The sequence below is a fragment of the Triticum aestivum genome, chromosome 5D (genome assembly GCF_018294505.1).
Source record: "Triticum aestivum cultivar Chinese Spring chromosome 5D, IWGSC CS RefSeq v2.1, whole genome shotgun sequence".
Classification (NCBI taxonomy): Eukaryota; Viridiplantae; Streptophyta; class Magnoliopsida; order Poales; family Poaceae; genus Triticum; species Triticum aestivum.
This window is the reverse complement of record NC_057808.1, coordinates 484903236-484919416: the sequence shown is the minus strand read 5'-3', so window position 1 is coordinate 484919416 and position 16181 is coordinate 484903236. Positions and strand designations below refer to the sequence as shown.

The window sequence follows — 16181 nt, the reverse complement described above, 5'->3', positions numbered from 1 at the left end:
CTTACACAGCGGGGCGACGGACGACGATGCGAGGCGACGGGGGGTGCCGATGGGGACGGGCCGGGGCGGCCGGCCGGCGACGTACGGGGTCGGGCGGGGCGGTGATGAGGGTGGGGACGGAAGCGCGCGGCGACGAGGGCGGGGACGGGCACGCGCGACGGGGGCGGCGACGGGGACGGGGACGTGGACGGGCGCTACGAGGAAGAAGCAGATAAAGAAGAAACTAACTGAAATTTTCGTAAGTGCTATATATATAGGAGGGCCTTTAGTGCCAGTTGGAGCCACCAACCGGTACTAAAGGTCAAATTTGGCCAGGCCAAACGGCGGGAAGGGCACCCCTTTAGTACCGGGTGGTGGCTCCAACCGTCACTAAAAAATTTGGACTCCGTTCAAATCACGTTCCCAAAAGTTTCATTCCGTTTGGACTCCGTTTGATATTCTTTTTCTGCGAAACACTGAAATAGGCAAAAAAACAGCAATTTGGGCTGGGCCTCCGGTTAATAAGTTAGTCCCAAAAATAATATAAAAATGTATAACAAAGCCCATTAATCATCCAAAACAGAATATAATATAGCATGAAGCAATCAAAAATTATAGATACGTTGGAGACGTATCAGGTTACATTAGTGCCGGTTCAGCTACAAACCGGGGCTAATGTACTTCACATTAGGCCCTTTTTTTACTAGTGATGGTATACGGCCGGTCATTTTCTTTTGCAAAGCGGTCATCTTTTTAACTAATAAAAACCCCACTGTTACTACTCCCTCCACTCCATAATGTAGTACACATAAATTTTCTGAAAAGTCAAACCTCCCAAGGTTTGACTAAGTTCGTGGAGGAAAACATTGACATATAGAATGTCAAAAATATATTATTATATTAATTATAAGATGTAGTTTCGTATTTTATATATTTTATATTATAGATATAAATAGTTTTTTGATCAAAGTTTGTAAAGTTTGACTTTTCAGAAAATCTATATGCACTACATTTTGAAACGGAAGGAGTAATTAACTATAAATCCCACTGTATGTACGACTGTATATTTTTTATGTTAAAGTCTAGATGAAAAAAGGTTGCCGAGTCCTTGGATATGTCTATATTTATTGCGCGTGCCTAAAGATGCTTTAAGGTTCATGTTGGTCTAGAGTGGTCATGTATGCAATGGAGCAACTCCAATTAACATACGGTCGTCTAGAGTAGTCATGTAAGCAATGGAGCAACTCCGATTAACATATGATGGGCGCATACAGATAACCAGACAGTCATAGCTTGTGTAACATGCCTGATCGGTGATGCAGCCTACCTATCATGCCCAAAGTCTCTCGTAAAGTTTTGACGGAGCAGTACCTTCAATTATTTATGTGCATCTAGGTTCTTAAATGTTTCCACCTCATACTTTTTTGCGACTCTTTCTTACTATTCTACATCTATAAATATCTATACGCAATCCTCTCTCGACAAGAACGCATGCGCGTCTTAGATGCCCAAGGGGAGGCAGGAATTTGTTTGGCTTTGCTTCTTCGGAACAGGCGACATCAAGAAGCTTGTTAACAGTCACTGACTCTAGTCGGGTGTAATGAGATAAACTTCCATATGAATGCCTCACCACTACTGTCATTGGTCCAAGCATATGCACCTCTTATTCATGATCTTTGGATGCGATTTGGCAGATTCGACCATCAAGGCACCGCCCCCGGCAACCACGCCACGGTCTGGCCAAACGGAACGGAAGCAGAGTCAGCGCCACGCACACCACCGAATCCACACTTGCACAGGCCGGTGGCCACACCGATTAACCAAGCAGTTCCTACACAAGAACCGACCACAAAAACCCAGCACGGACAATAGTTGTAGTACTGGTGGCTGCCGAGTTGGACGGCGCATCAGAACCCCTCTTCCACAGTTTGGCGCGGAAGAGGGCAAAGACTCGACATCCCCAATCCACTCAACTCCACCCAAATTCATATATAAATCGCATCACTGTGATTGTAAATCCAATATCGTTAGAGCATAGTTTCGAAAACCTAGACCGATGAATGAACCAGACAGTTTGCTGGAGCACCGGTTCACCGGTCCAACCCGTTGGTCCGTCCAGGTTCGATAAAATAGTTACACATTTTTAACTGAAAAAAACCAACGTTTTCCCAAGGTAAAAAAGAACTAAATAATGGTCAAACAGCGCGTTAACTAACAGTCAAATGGCATGATTTTTCATTGCTGGCCAGGGATCGAATCCTACGCACCGCACTAATATGTGCACTCTTATGAAGACCGACATGCCATCAAAAGTTGAGACACTTATTTTGAGACGAAGGGAGTATGATTTATTTTTTCCAATCATGAGCTCACATTGCATGCATGCAGAGATGAAGCTGGAAACTGGAAGTGCGTGGATAGATAGTGTCCACAGCGTGCCTTCTACTACTACTTTATTACATGGCAACCGCTAAGTGTCTTGGTGACACCAGAAGGGTAACCGCCCCCAGTCTCAAGCCGCTGCGGCGTTATGAGTGGCAAGGACAGCAGCTTGGTTTATTGTGTGGGCTGGATGCTGCACCATGCATCCATGCGTGCTGTTGTTCTACAGGGAAGAACCGGCACGGCGACGCCTCGTCGCGTTTGATGTAGCGATCTGACCAAGTTCCTCGCCCTGGTTAGATGCCACTCGTTCCCTCACAGGGGTGTAATGCCTCAGCCAAACGCCCGTATATACCTGAAGAAATAGCAAAAGAATTAACGCCGACAAAGCAATCATTGCACAAGTATGAGAAGATCTGGCTGCCTGAGTAACTAAATACTGTGTCTTGGATGGTTTTGATTTAGCAACTGCATGACTCAAATAGTGTTGACGGGATTATTGGTTCTACTAGTTTTGAGAATATGACAGAAGAAAAAAAAAAGATGCCCTAGGAAGACAAGATAAAGTGAAACATGGCTAGAATTCATTGACCGACTTCTGTATAAGCAAAATCGTTTGATCGTTTCAAGGTGCACAGAGGAACATGTATCACAGTGATAAGAAGTCCTTGCTAAAGCACAGAGAAAACTAGATCCACCGAACAACACTCAACAGAACAAGAAGCATGCACAACAATATATTTCGCACTACAGATCAAAGAATAATAGTAACTCTTAAGCTGGTGCTCAGTATATATAGACTGACAAACAAAACAAAATGGTTGTCCCCGAATTCAGAACAAGCAAAAAGAAGTGCTCTACATAAAACTGTTGATAGCTACTGACCTGTTGAGGCCTCATAATTTTATTGTCTGGGTCATCAAGTGACTCCTTCCAATGTGCTAGCCAACCAGCCATGCGAGGAATTGCAAATAACACAGGGAAAAATTCTGTAGGGAATCCCATTGCTCTGAAAATCAACGAGTCGCAATGTAAGTATTCAATAACAGAAATAGGGTGCATGGGGGATAGAAAGTAGACTCAGTTTCGAAGAAACAACTGACACACCTGTAAATCAGGCCAGAGTAAAAATCCACATTTGGATACAGCTTCCTCTTGATAAAATACTCGTCTGACAGTGCTGCCTTCTCCAAAGCAACAGCAACCTGGTATGGCATCAGAAAACATCATAAGGATGTGTTTGATTTGGCAACGCATGGTTACAGTTGCACACAGATAGCCAAGCTGTTTAGGATCCTCATTTAAAGAAAACGACATAATTATTAGGACCTTGTTGATAGCATAACTCTAGGGTGTTTATAGAAAAAGAAGTTAATTAGCAAAATGAACGGTTATCAAACCCTGAAGTGTTAGCCATTTGTGATATTGGCAAATAAGAGTAGCATAAAACAGACAGCTTTCGTTCGGTCATAAAAAGAACAGATGGCGAACAATCGGACAACTTAAGTCCACTATTTTTGTTCCTTTCAACAGTCATCAGATCCAAAGTGGAAATAATCTGAATTGCAATTCATCTATCTCACCGTTTTTCGAGTCAATTTTCACCCAGTAGAAAAATATATTTTTACTGTATTTTCTACTTTGCATGGTTCGATTCTTTTACACTATTATTTCGAAACATAATGCTTCATAGACTAAGTTACTGACACTTGGTACCCATGGCATAAACAGAGCAACTCTGTTTCATTACATGAGAGCACTGATCAAACTCTCTCTACATAAATGGAGGTTTGGTAAAGTTCTCAGAAAACCTTCCTCTCTACAGTCAAACAGATCGGGAATAGCTGACCTCGATAAGAGGATCCCGTCCGACAATCGAGAAAACCTCTTCTGCTAACTTCCGGATGACTTTAGCGCGAGGATCATAATTCTTATACACACGATGCCCAAAACCTGACATTTTCCGTTTCCTGAAAAAGGACAGACATCGCTTGTAAAACAGGTCTAACGGTGCATCAAAAAGGTATTGAAGTAGAAATTCTATTGAAAAGACCATCACGGAGACAAGAAAAATATCAATCAAGTAGGAGTTGTGTATCACCTGTTCTTCACTCCCTCAATGAAATCTGGAATATTCTCCACAGCTCCAATCTCATTCAACATTTTAAGTACCGCCTGACATACAGAACATAACACTAAGTCCCATAGTAAGATGCCAATCCTTTGATCTCTATGGGCCAGGATGCAGGTTTCTCAAATTAAAATACTTCACGATACATAAATTCCCCCAAAACTAAGGTGATGTGAGGCTGGAAGGAAATTCTTGAGAGAGGATGGTCTACTTGCATTGACGCCGCGATGAGAAACAAAAATACATATTTAGAAAATGTGTTGGTGAGCCTTGCTTCAGAAATTCATTTTATTGAGTTTCAATGTGAATCAGACAAAGATTAAAGACCTTCCAAATTATAAATAGTAATGGAGTCTGCTTTACATGGAAAAAATGACAGCCTGCCAGTATGCATAAACTCTTTACAGGTACCAAATCTAATAAAATCCACACACGGGTCAATATGTTGTTCCTTGTGGTTTAATAACCTTGGTTATACTTTCTGCACTAGTTTTGGTTGTTCCAAATGAAGGAGATATTGAGCAATGTAGATGAGGTCAGGGATATATTGATATCAGACTCTCCTCATAAAAGAAGTTGGAGGCATAGGTCGTCATAGAACTGTTACAAGCTCCTGCCACCAACAAACTTAGGGCACATAGGATGAACTACAACTGCATGAGATTGCCAATAACATACGTTCAGTTTTGTTAGGTTTCAATTTGGGTTTTGAATGGGCCTGGTAGAGCCAGAGGTGGAACGCATGGTCTAAAACTGACTTAAAAGTACGAACTTCCTTACAAGTGGATGCAGGATTCATAAGGTTTTTCATGTAAGAGCTGCTGAAGCAAGGTCCTGTTGTTTCTTAGATTAACTAATGAATTTCTAATGATGGGGATTGTTAAATATGCAGAAACATTATAAGCTTGAATGCATGAACCAGGAGGAGGCAGAGCTCGATATAATTTACCTCATTTGCGCCACCATGCAGTGGACCATATAGAGCTCCAACACCACCAGAAAGAGCAGTGAAGACATCGACACCACTACACAGATATCATAGCTAATTAGACATCAATTTACTACTCCCACTTGAGAGGAGAATGAAGGACATGATACCTTGAAGCAAGGTGCCTAACAGCAGCTGTTGAGCAGTTCATTTCGTGTTCAGCATGGAGAATAAAAAGGATATCTAGAACCCGTGCAAGTCGGGGATTTGGCTTATATTCTTTGTCACCCCTGCAACACATCAAAGGTAGAAAAATATGTACAAAATGAATTCTTTAGCCAAAAATATGTGGGAAAAACAAATAAAAAGAATTATAAACTAATGTGACTTACAAAGAGTCTAGCATATACAAGAAATTCTCTGAATAAGAAAGATTATTTGAAGGAAGGACGGCAGGCCTTCCTGCTAGTCTCAGGTAGGCTGCAGCTGCTATTGCTGGTGCCTAAACAAATGGTCAGATATAGAAAGTTAAGCCAAGTACATGACTAAAGACAGAAAGTACTGTTGTTGCAACTTCCATCATGAGGTTATATGCAGAATCCGCGGATATTTTTAGCATGGCAAACATAATTTAATCAGTTGGATGAGTATCCTGAAAAACTACACTAACTGAAGATAATCAGATTATTAGTCATACCTTCCCAAGAACTCGCACAATTTGCTTATCCCTAACCTGCTTTGAGTTGTACAGATCTTGCCCCTGTATGGGTAGAATATGTCAAAGATCAACTTCAAACTGTTGAGCATAATAAAAGATAAAAAACAAAATTAAGTATGGCATATACAACAAACTATCAAATAAATTTTATAACAGTGAAAGTTCAAGGGTTTGACGGATACTATCGCATTGCGTAAGAACTATGTGAATAATCATCTGCCTAAATTGGTGCATTCAGAATGTGCTTACTCTAAGGGCAGGGTTTGCATCTGGGTGGAAGACAGAAAGTGTGCTCATTGCACTGGCAAGGACACCCATGGGGTGGGCATCATGAGGCATTGATTGTATGATATCCTGCCAAAATTAGAAAGCACCATACATCACTTTGTAATCTGAGGGAAGCCCGAAACCTACATGATATTCTTAATATATTGCAGTATCAAGACTTTAAAAGAAAAGGTAAGGGACAAAGCATACCAAGAGTCCTTGAGGAACAGCAGAGTGCTGTGAAATTGCAAACTCCCAGGCTGCCAGTTGACTCTGAGAAGGCAAATTCCCATACACTGTGGACGCAGAAGTCATTAACCAACAATTACAAAAAAAATTATATATATGCTCTCGAATTCAATAGAAATACTAGTTCCAAAACACTTACTTAAGAGGTAGGCGACCTCAACAAACGAACTGCTTTCAGCAACCTCCTCAATTGGATAACCCCTGTAGCGAAGAATTCCCTCATCCCCATCAATGTAGCAGATGGAAGAACGCACAGGGGCAGTGTTGAGATAACCAGGATCATAAGTCTTAAGACCCTTGTCATCTTTTCCAGCGGTAATCTACAACGTAACACAGTGACAATCAGTTTGTTCTCTTTGATCTGGTTTCATGATACAAGTGAAGCATCATTGAGGCAGAGCTGTGGCCAAGGTGCCATTGAGAGTAAAATGCTTATACTCCCTCCGATCCATATTAATTGTCGCTGATTTAGTACAAGTTGTACTAAATCAGCCACAATTTGATATGTATCAGAGGGAGTAGTGTGTTTCGTTCAAATTTGGTGCTGCAAAATCACAGAAATTTATAGACAATGTCTACCGCAATAACAAACAAAATCAGTTACAGCTACCAGCTTCCCTAAGCTATACATGTCGTCCAATAATTTCCAATATACATGTCGTGAAGCAAAAGAATACTTGATCAATTGTTGGATCAATTGATCACAGTTCACAGGTTCAACAGTTGCTCCTAATTACTGGACTGGAACCTCAACTTCGAACCCAAAAATTAAGCTCTTTGATTACTTGCGCTTAGCTACGACAAGTATAGAGTAAATCCTAATCCTATGCCGAATCCATAAGGCCAGCCCACTGCCAACAGAACTGCAGAACACAAGCTCTCTGCTACGGACAGAGGCAGCACAGATCGATTCACGCCACACCCCACCGCCGAAGAACACAAGCTAATATCAGGCTGGACTGCCGGTTTTATACCTTCTTGAAGTCAGTGGCGCGGACGGTGCCGTCCTCCGAGACCTTGACCTCGTACCGCTTCCCGGTCCTCGAGTCCACCACGGCGAGCACGCCGGCGCGGGTCCCCGGGGCCGCGGCCGACGCCGGCGACCTCTCCAGCGCGGCCGCGGGTTCCGCGCCGGCGGCGAGGAGGTGGGAGGAGAGCACGGCGAGGCGGCCCCGCGCGGGATCGGCGCGGTCCATCGGATCGGTCGGTGCGAAGTAGGTGGACTGGAGGGACGACGAGCAGAGCAAGAGGAGAGAGGGAAGCGGTTGCTTGGACGTCTCTGGTTGGGTACGGCTTTTGCTTCACGCAGCACGTTGCTGTTTATCTTTCCTTTCTGAATTCTGAAGTAGCATCGGTGGTCAATGTATTTGTCGCGTTTTTTTTTTTTGAGGTGAATGTTTTTGTCTCGTGTGTTCACTGTATCGTGTAGCTTCATATTGTGTTTGCATTGACCGGTCAGACTGCGTCCGTGGCAAATAATGCATCTTAGTCATCTCACTTATCTCGCAATGTGGACCCAGTGGCGGCTCCAGGAATTTGCAACCGGATATTCATGTGTATTTATTTTGCCAAAATCATTCTTGTTTTTCGAAAAATGTCATTGTTTTGTAAAAATCATGGGTATTCACATGAAGACCCAAGAATATCCCTAGCGCCGCTCCTGTGTGGACCCTTCCTTCCCGTGTATGGAGCAAAGAAATAAAAAGAGCGGAAATGATAAGTGCCTCACGTTCGGGGTTTAAGCGTGGTAACCCGAACGCTTTCCATGACAACTTTAGTTGACTGTAAGGGGTTGTTCGGATTCTCTCCACTCTCCAACTCCACGTCGGAGCGGAGCAGAATCTAGTTCTAATTTGGGGAACGGCTGGAAAGGCGCTCCGCAGGCTCCACTCCGCGGCGATTTGCCTAACAGGGCCTAAGTTAGGGGCAAGCACCTGCCAAAAAATTAAAGTAAAGCGTAAAAGTTGCCATGCTTGGCAGCTAAAGTTGCCATTCTCACGTCACTAAAATAGTAGTCGAAAACATTCTGAATTGTCATGTGCTTGTACTTGAAGTCTGTGGCACGGACGGTGACATCCTCCGAAACCTTGACCTCGTACCGTTCCCCCGTCCTCGTGTTCACCACGGCGAGCACGCCGGCGCGGGTCCCCGGAGGTGCGGCCGACGACGGCGACCTCTCCAGTGCGGCCGCGGGGTCCGCGCCCTCCGCGCCGACGCCGAGAAGGTGGGAAGAGAGCACGGCGAGGCGGCCCCGCGCAGGGTCGGTGCGATCCATCGGATCGGTCGGAGATGAGCAGAGCAAGAGAGTGACGCGAGGAACGCGCAGCTCGATGCTGTTAAAGGTTTTCACTTTCAGTTTCAGCCCAAACCAAAATAACCGAAATTCAGTTCATTTCAGCAATTTCGATTTGTTGAATGTGTTGCTACGGAAAAAGTCAACTTAGTCGTAGGCGTTTATTTCATATCTTGAAATGCTTCGGTGTCGGGGGTGTCGTGCGACATATGCCAAAGGATGGCTTATCATGGTGGGGGAGAGTAAGACATCGCCGGTGCCTGGAAACGGGATAAGGCGTAGACATGTACGCCGGCGAACTTTAAACAGGTTCGGGGCTCTCCTAGGAGATAACACCCCTAGTCCTGCTCTGCGGGGTCTCCGCATGATCACTATCTCAACAAGGGTGGCTACAAGCTTGCTCCTTGAGCTGTTTCTCTAGAGGAGGAAGAAGAACAAGGCTAGTCCTAGCTTCACTCTCTCTATGCGTGTGTGTGTGTAATCTCTATGAGGCTGAACCCTTTGCATGGGTGTTCTGGGGGGGTTATATAGGCCTACCACCCAGGGGTACAATGGTGATCTGGCTGGGTGTAGGACCCGGTTGTCAGTGTCTGTGGTCGCCGGCTTCTCCGTCGGCCGCTGGGGCCCGCCGCCTGGTGGGTCCCGCCGACTGTCTCGTACTTCACCGACAGGCCGCACCCGCCGCTTGCGGGTCCTGCCGGCTGCTTAGTAATGTGGCAGTGCCACTGATGATGTGTGCTTGGTCGGGGAAGGCGTGGCTACAGTCCCGCCGCCTGGCGGGCGATCACAGTAGCCACTTGCCGTCTCTTCTGATTAATGGCGCATGGACTTTGAGGAAGGGGGGGAGCTGCCTGGTGGGGAGTCGGCCTCCCCTGTGCCGACTGGTCAGGAGTCGGTCTCTCACGGACAGGTAGGGCACGCCGCCTACGGGCCGTACTGACAGTCCGTAGTGGGAGCATGGCCTCCTCTTCCATGGGTGATGTCACGGGCTGCGTGGCAATAGTGCCGCGCCGGGCGAGGGATGTCCGCCCAGTACGCTGCACTGTGGCCACGCTCCGCCCTGGATTCGGGGGTGGCAGGCTGCACTGTAGCCATGCCCCGTCTCGTCGTAATAATGTGGTGCGAACTTCAAGGGAGCGGAGGGGGACCGCCTGCTCGGAGCCGGTGTTAAGGCATATCTCTCTAGATGTAGTTTTGGTGATTGATGACAACATGTTTGCGGACTAATCGTGTGCTTTGAGCATTTCAGATATTCATCCTTTGGCACGAGACGGTTTCCTTCCCCTTGGAGTGTTATTTAAGACGGTGTAGCTCTTTCGTTTCTATTTTGGTGAACTAGTTTCGTAGGAGTCACCGTACTATCAAGAGGGGGTCCGCTTTGGTAAGGCTAGGGTGGAATCAACACGTACACATCCTTTTCACACCCTCTGAGCCTTTCCGCTTCAATGGAGAGCTCATTCCCCTTCCTATGTGCATCATTTGGTCCCAGCGGTAGTACCGCTCAAGAGCCACAGGCGGCAGTACCGCTCTACAGCGGTAGTACCGCCTGTGGGTCCTCACCCATAGTACCGCTGCGGTACCGGGCTCCTACCGCCTCGACTCGAGGGGGTCGCCTCTCGTGTCGGATTGTGCGGCACTAAGCAGCGGCAGTAGTTGCGGTAGTACCGCTCATAAGCGGTAGTACCGCCCTACCACCACGGCAGTACCGCACTGGGTCCGATCCCTGCACATGTTCTTGCCTTCCCAGGCTGCAGGGCAGTACCGCGTGGGGGAGCGGCAGTACCACTGGGCCCAGCGGTAGTACCGTTGCCTCCTGCGGTAGTACCGCCCTCTGCGGGGCTGCTTTGGGGGGTAACGGTTGGATTGTTCCCCCCCCCCACTATATAAGGGGGTCTTCTTCCCCAAAGTTGACTTACCTCTTCCCCCAAAAGCTCCATTGTTGCTCCAAGCTCCATTTTCGCCCGATCTCTCTCCCTAGCCAATCAAACTTGTTGATTTGCTCGGATTGGTTGAGAAGGCCCCGATCTACACTTCCACCAAGAGAAATTTGATTCCCCCACTAATCCCTAGCGGATATTGTTACTCTTGGTGAAGGAAATATACCCTAGAGGCAATAATAAAGTTATTATTTATTTCCTTATATCATGATAAATGTTTATTATTCATGCTAGAATTGTATTAACCGGGAAGGTAATACTTGTGTGAATACATAGACAAACAGAGTGTCACTAGTATGCCTCTACTTGACTAGCTCGTTAATCAAAGATGGTTATGTTTCCTAGCCATTGACATGGGTTGTCATTTGATTAACGGGATCACATCATTAGGAGAATGATGTGATTGACTTGACCCATTCCGTTAGCTTAGCACTCGATCGTTTAGTATGTTGCTATTGCTCTCTTCATGACTTATACATGTTCCTATGACTATGAGATTATGCAACTCCCGTTTACCGGAGGAACACTTTGTGTGCTATCAAACGTCACAACGTAACTGGGTGATTATAAAGGTGCTCTACAGGTGTCTCCGAAGGTACTTGTTGGGTTGGCATATTTCGAGATTAGGATTTGTCACTCCGATTGTCGGAGAGGTATCTCTGGGCCCACTCGGTAATGCACATCACTTAAGCCTTGCAAGCATTGCAACTAATGAGTTAGTTGCGGGATGATGTATTACGGAACGATTAAAGAGACTTGCCGGTAACGAGATTGAACTAGGTATTGAGATACCGACGATCGAATCTCGGGCAAGTAACATATATACCGATGATAAAGGGAACAACGTATGTTGTTATGCGGTCTGACCGATAAAGATCTTCGTAGAATATGTGGGAGCCAATATGAGCATCCAGGTTCCGCTATTGGTTATTGACCGGAGACGTGTCTCGGTCATGTCTGCATAGTTCTCGAACCCGTAGGGTCCGCACGCTTAACGTTTCGATGACAGTTATATTATGAGTTTATATGTTTTGATGTACCGAAGGTTGTTCGGAGTCCCGGATGTGATCACGGACATGACGAGGAGTCTCGAAATGGTCGAGAGATGAAGATTGATATATTGGAAGCCTATATTTGGATATCGAAAGTGTTCCGGGTGAAATCGGGACTTTGCCGGAGTACCGGAGGAGTTACCGGAACCCCCCGGGGGGTTAATGGGCCATAGTGGGCCTTAGTGGAGAAGAGGAGAGGCGGCCAGGGCAAGGTCCGCGCGCCCTCCCCCCTAGTACGAATAGGACAAGGAGAGGGGGGCGGCACCCCCCCTTTCCTTCTTCTCCTCCACCTCTTTCCCCCTCCACTCCTAATCCAACAAGGAAAAGGGAGGGAGTCCTACACCCGGTGGGAGTAGGACTCCTCCTGGCGCGCCCCCTCTTGGCCGGCCGCACATCCCCCCTTGCTCCTTTATATACGGGGGCAGGGGGCACCCTAGAGACACAACAATTGATCGTTTGATCTTTTAGCCGTGTGCGGTGCCCCCCTCCACCATAGTCCACCTCGATAATACTGTAGCAGTGCTTAGGCGAAGCCCTGCGTCGGTAGAACATCATCGTCGTCATCACGCCATCGTGCTGACGAACTCTCCCTCAACACTCGGCTGGATCGGAGTTCGAGGGACGTCATCGGGCTGAACGTGTGCTGAACTCGGAGATGCTGTGCGTTCGGTACTTGATCGGTCGGATCGTGAAGACGTACGACTACATCAACCGCGTTGTGCTAACGCTTCCGCTTTCGGTCTACGAGGGTACGTGGACAACACTCTCCCCTCTCGTTGCTATGCATCACCATGATCTTGCGTGTGCGTAGGAAATTTTTTGAAATTACTACGTTACCCAATAGTGGCATCTGAGCCTGGTTTTATGCCTAGATGTCATATGCACGAGTAGAACGCAAGTCAGTTGTGGGCAATACAAGTCATACTGCTTACCAGCATGTCATACGTTGGTTCGGCGGTAGTGTTGGATGAAGCGGCCCGGACCGACATTACGCGTACGCTTACGCGCGACTGGTTCTACCGACGTGCTTTGCACACAGGTGGCTGGCGGGTGTCAGTTTCTCCAACTTTAGTTGAATCGAGTGTGGCTATGCCCGGTCCTTGAGAAGGTTAAAACAGCACTAACTCGACGAACTATCGTTGTGGTTTTGATGCGTAGGTAAGAACGGTTCTTGCTCAGCCCGTAGCAGCCACGTAAAACTTGCAACAACAAAGTAGAGGACGTCTAACTTGTTTTTGTAGGGCATGTTGTGATGTGATATGGTCAAGACATGATGCTAAATTTTATTGTATGAGATGATCATGTTTTGTAACCGAGTTATCGGCAACTGGCAGGAGCCATATGGTTGTCGCTTTATTGTATGCAATGCAATCGCCCTGTAATGCTTTACTTTATCACTAAGCGATAGCGATAGTCGTAGAAGCATAAGATTGGCGAGAAGACAATGATGCTACGATGGAGATCAAGGTGTCGCGCCGGTGACGATGGTGATCATGACGGTGCTTCGGAGATGGAGATCACAAGCACAAGATGATGATGGCCATATCATATCACTTATATTGATTGCATGTGATGTTTATCTTTTATGCATCTTATCTTGCTTTGATTGACGGTAGCATTATAAGATGATCTCTCACTAAATTTCAAGATAAAAGTGTTCTCCCTGAGTATGCACCGTTGCCAAAGTTCGTCGTGCCCAGACACCACGTGATGATCGGGTGTGATAAGCTCTACGTCCATCTACAACGGGTGCAAGCCAGTTTTGCACACGCGGAATACTCAGGTTAAACTTGACGAGCCTAGCATATGCAGATATGGCCTCAGAACACTGAGACCGAAAGGTCGAGCGTGAATCATATAGTAGATATGATCAACATAGTGATGTTCACCATTGAAAGCTACTCCATTTCACGTGATGATCGGTTATGGTTTAGTTGATTTGGATCACGTGATCACTTAGAGGATTAGAGGGATGTCTATCTAAGTGGGAGTTCTTAAGTAATATGATTAATTGAAATTAAATTTATCATGAACTTAGTACCTGATAGTATCTTGCTTGTCTATGTTGATTGTAGATAGATGGCCCGTGTTGTTGTTCCGTTGAATTTTAATGCGTTCCTTGAGAAAGCAAAGTTGAAAGATGATGGTAGCAATTACACGGACTGGGTCCGTAACTTGAGGATTATCCTCATTGCTGCACAGAAGAATTACGTCCTGGAAGCACCGCTGGGTGCCAGGCCTGCTGCAGATGCAACTGACGACGTTAAGAACGTCTGGCAAAGCAAAGCTGATGACTACTCGATAGTTCAGTGTGCCATGCTTTACGGCTTAGAACCGGGACTTCAACGACGTTTTGAACGTCATGGAGCATATGAGATGTTCCAGGAGTTGAAGTTAATATTTCAAGCAAATGCCCGGATTGAGAGATATGAAGTCTCCAATAAGTTCTACAGCTGCAAGATGGAGGAGAATAGTTCTGTCAGTGAGCATATACTCAGAATGTCTGGGTATAACAATCACTTGATTCAACTGGGAGTTAATCTTCCGGATGATAGCGTCATTGACAGAATTCTTCAATCACTGCCACCAAGCTACAAGAGCTTCGTGATGAACTATAACATGCAAGGGATGGATAAGACGATTCCCGAGCTCTTCGCAATGCTAAAGGCTGCGGAGGTAGAAATCAAGAAGGAGCATCAAGTGTTGATGGTCAATAAGACCACCAGTTTCAAGAAAAAAGGCAAAGGGAAGAAGAAGGGAAACTTCAAGAAGAACAGCAAACAAGTTGCTGCTCAAGAGAAAAAACCCAAGTCTGGACCTAAGCCTGATTCTGAGTGCTTCTACTACAAGCAGACTGGTCACTGGAAGCGGAACTGCCCCAAGTATTTGGCGGATAAGAAGGATGGCAAGGTGAACAAAGGTATATGTGATATACATGTTATTGATGTGTACCTTACCAGAGCTCGCAGTAGCACCTGGGTATTTGATACTGGTTCTGTTGCTAATATTTGCAACTCAAAACAGGGACTACGGATTAAGCGAACACTGGCTAAGGACGAGGTGACGATGCGCGTGGGAAACGGTTCCAAAGTCGATGTGAGTGCCGTCGGCACGCTACCTCTACATCTACCTTCGGGATTAGTATTAGACCTAAATAATTGTTATTTGCTGCCAGCGTTGAGCATGAACATTATATCTGGATCTTGTTTGATGCGAGACGGTTATTCATTTAAATCAGAGAATAATGGTTGTTCTATTTATATGAGTAATATCTTTTATGGTCATGCACCCTTAAAGAGTGGTCTATTTTTGATGAATCTCGATAGTAGTGATACACATATTCATAATGTTGAAGCCAAAAGATGCAGAGTTGATAATGATAGTGCAACTTATTTGTGGCACTGCCGTTTAGGTCATATTGGTATAAAGCGCATGAAGAAACTCCATACTGATGGACTTTTGGAACCACTTGATTATGAATCACTTGGTACTTGCGAACCGTGCCTCATGGGCAAGATGACTAAAACGCCGTTCTCCGGTACTATGGAGAGAGAAACAGATTTGTTGGAAATCATACATATAGATGTATGTGGTCCGATGAATGTTGAAGCTCGTGGCCGATATCGTTATTTTCTCACCTTCACAGATGATTTGAGCAGATATGGGTATATCTACTTAATGAAACATAAGTCTGAAACATTTGAAAAGTTCAAAGAATTTCAGAGTGAAGTTGAAAATCATCGTAACAAGAAAATAAAGTTTCTACGATCTGATCGTGGAGGAGAATATTTGAGTTACGAGTTTGGTCTACGTTTGAAACAATACGGAATAGTTTCACAACTCACGCCACCCGGAACACCACAGCGTAATGGTGTGTCCGAACGTCGTAATCGTACTTTACTAGATATGGTGCGGTCTATGATGTCTCTTACTGATTTACCGCTATCGTTTTGGGGTTATGCTTTAGAGATGGCTGCATTCACGTTAAATAGGGCACCATCGAAATCCGTTGAGACGACACCTTATGAACTGTGGTTTGGCAAGAAACCTAAGTTGTAGTTTCTTAAAGTTTGGGGCTGCGATGCTTATGTGAAAAAACTTCAACCTGATAAGCTCGAACCCAAATCGGAGAAATGTGTCTTCATAGGATACCCAAAGGAGACTGTTGGGTACACCTTCTATCACAGATCCGAAGGCAAGACATTCGTTGCTAAGAATGGATCCTTTCTAGAGAAGGAGTTTCTC

General features: G+C 45.6%; 1 protein-coding gene across 1 annotated transcript; it reads right to left on the bottom strand.

Annotated features, from left to right (window-relative positions):
- Positions 1-2304: 2304 nt before the first annotated feature.
- On the bottom strand, positions 2305-7965 carry LOC123123023 (citrate synthase 3, peroxisomal). The gene is made up of 13 exons (XM_044543424.1): positions 7629-7965; positions 6794-6974; positions 6616-6701; positions 6388-6492; positions 6118-6180; positions 5813-5922; positions 5591-5710; positions 5442-5517; positions 4463-4536; positions 4211-4331; positions 3469-3566; positions 3247-3370; positions 2305-2716 (listed from the first exon to the last, which is right to left on the bottom strand). Exons 1-13 carry the CDS (start codon positions 7848-7850, stop codon positions 2585-2587), a joined length of 1512 nt encoding a protein of 503 aa, XP_044399359.1. The 5' UTR covers positions 7851-7965; the 3' UTR covers positions 2305-2584.
- Positions 7966-16181: the final 8216 nt, after the last annotated feature.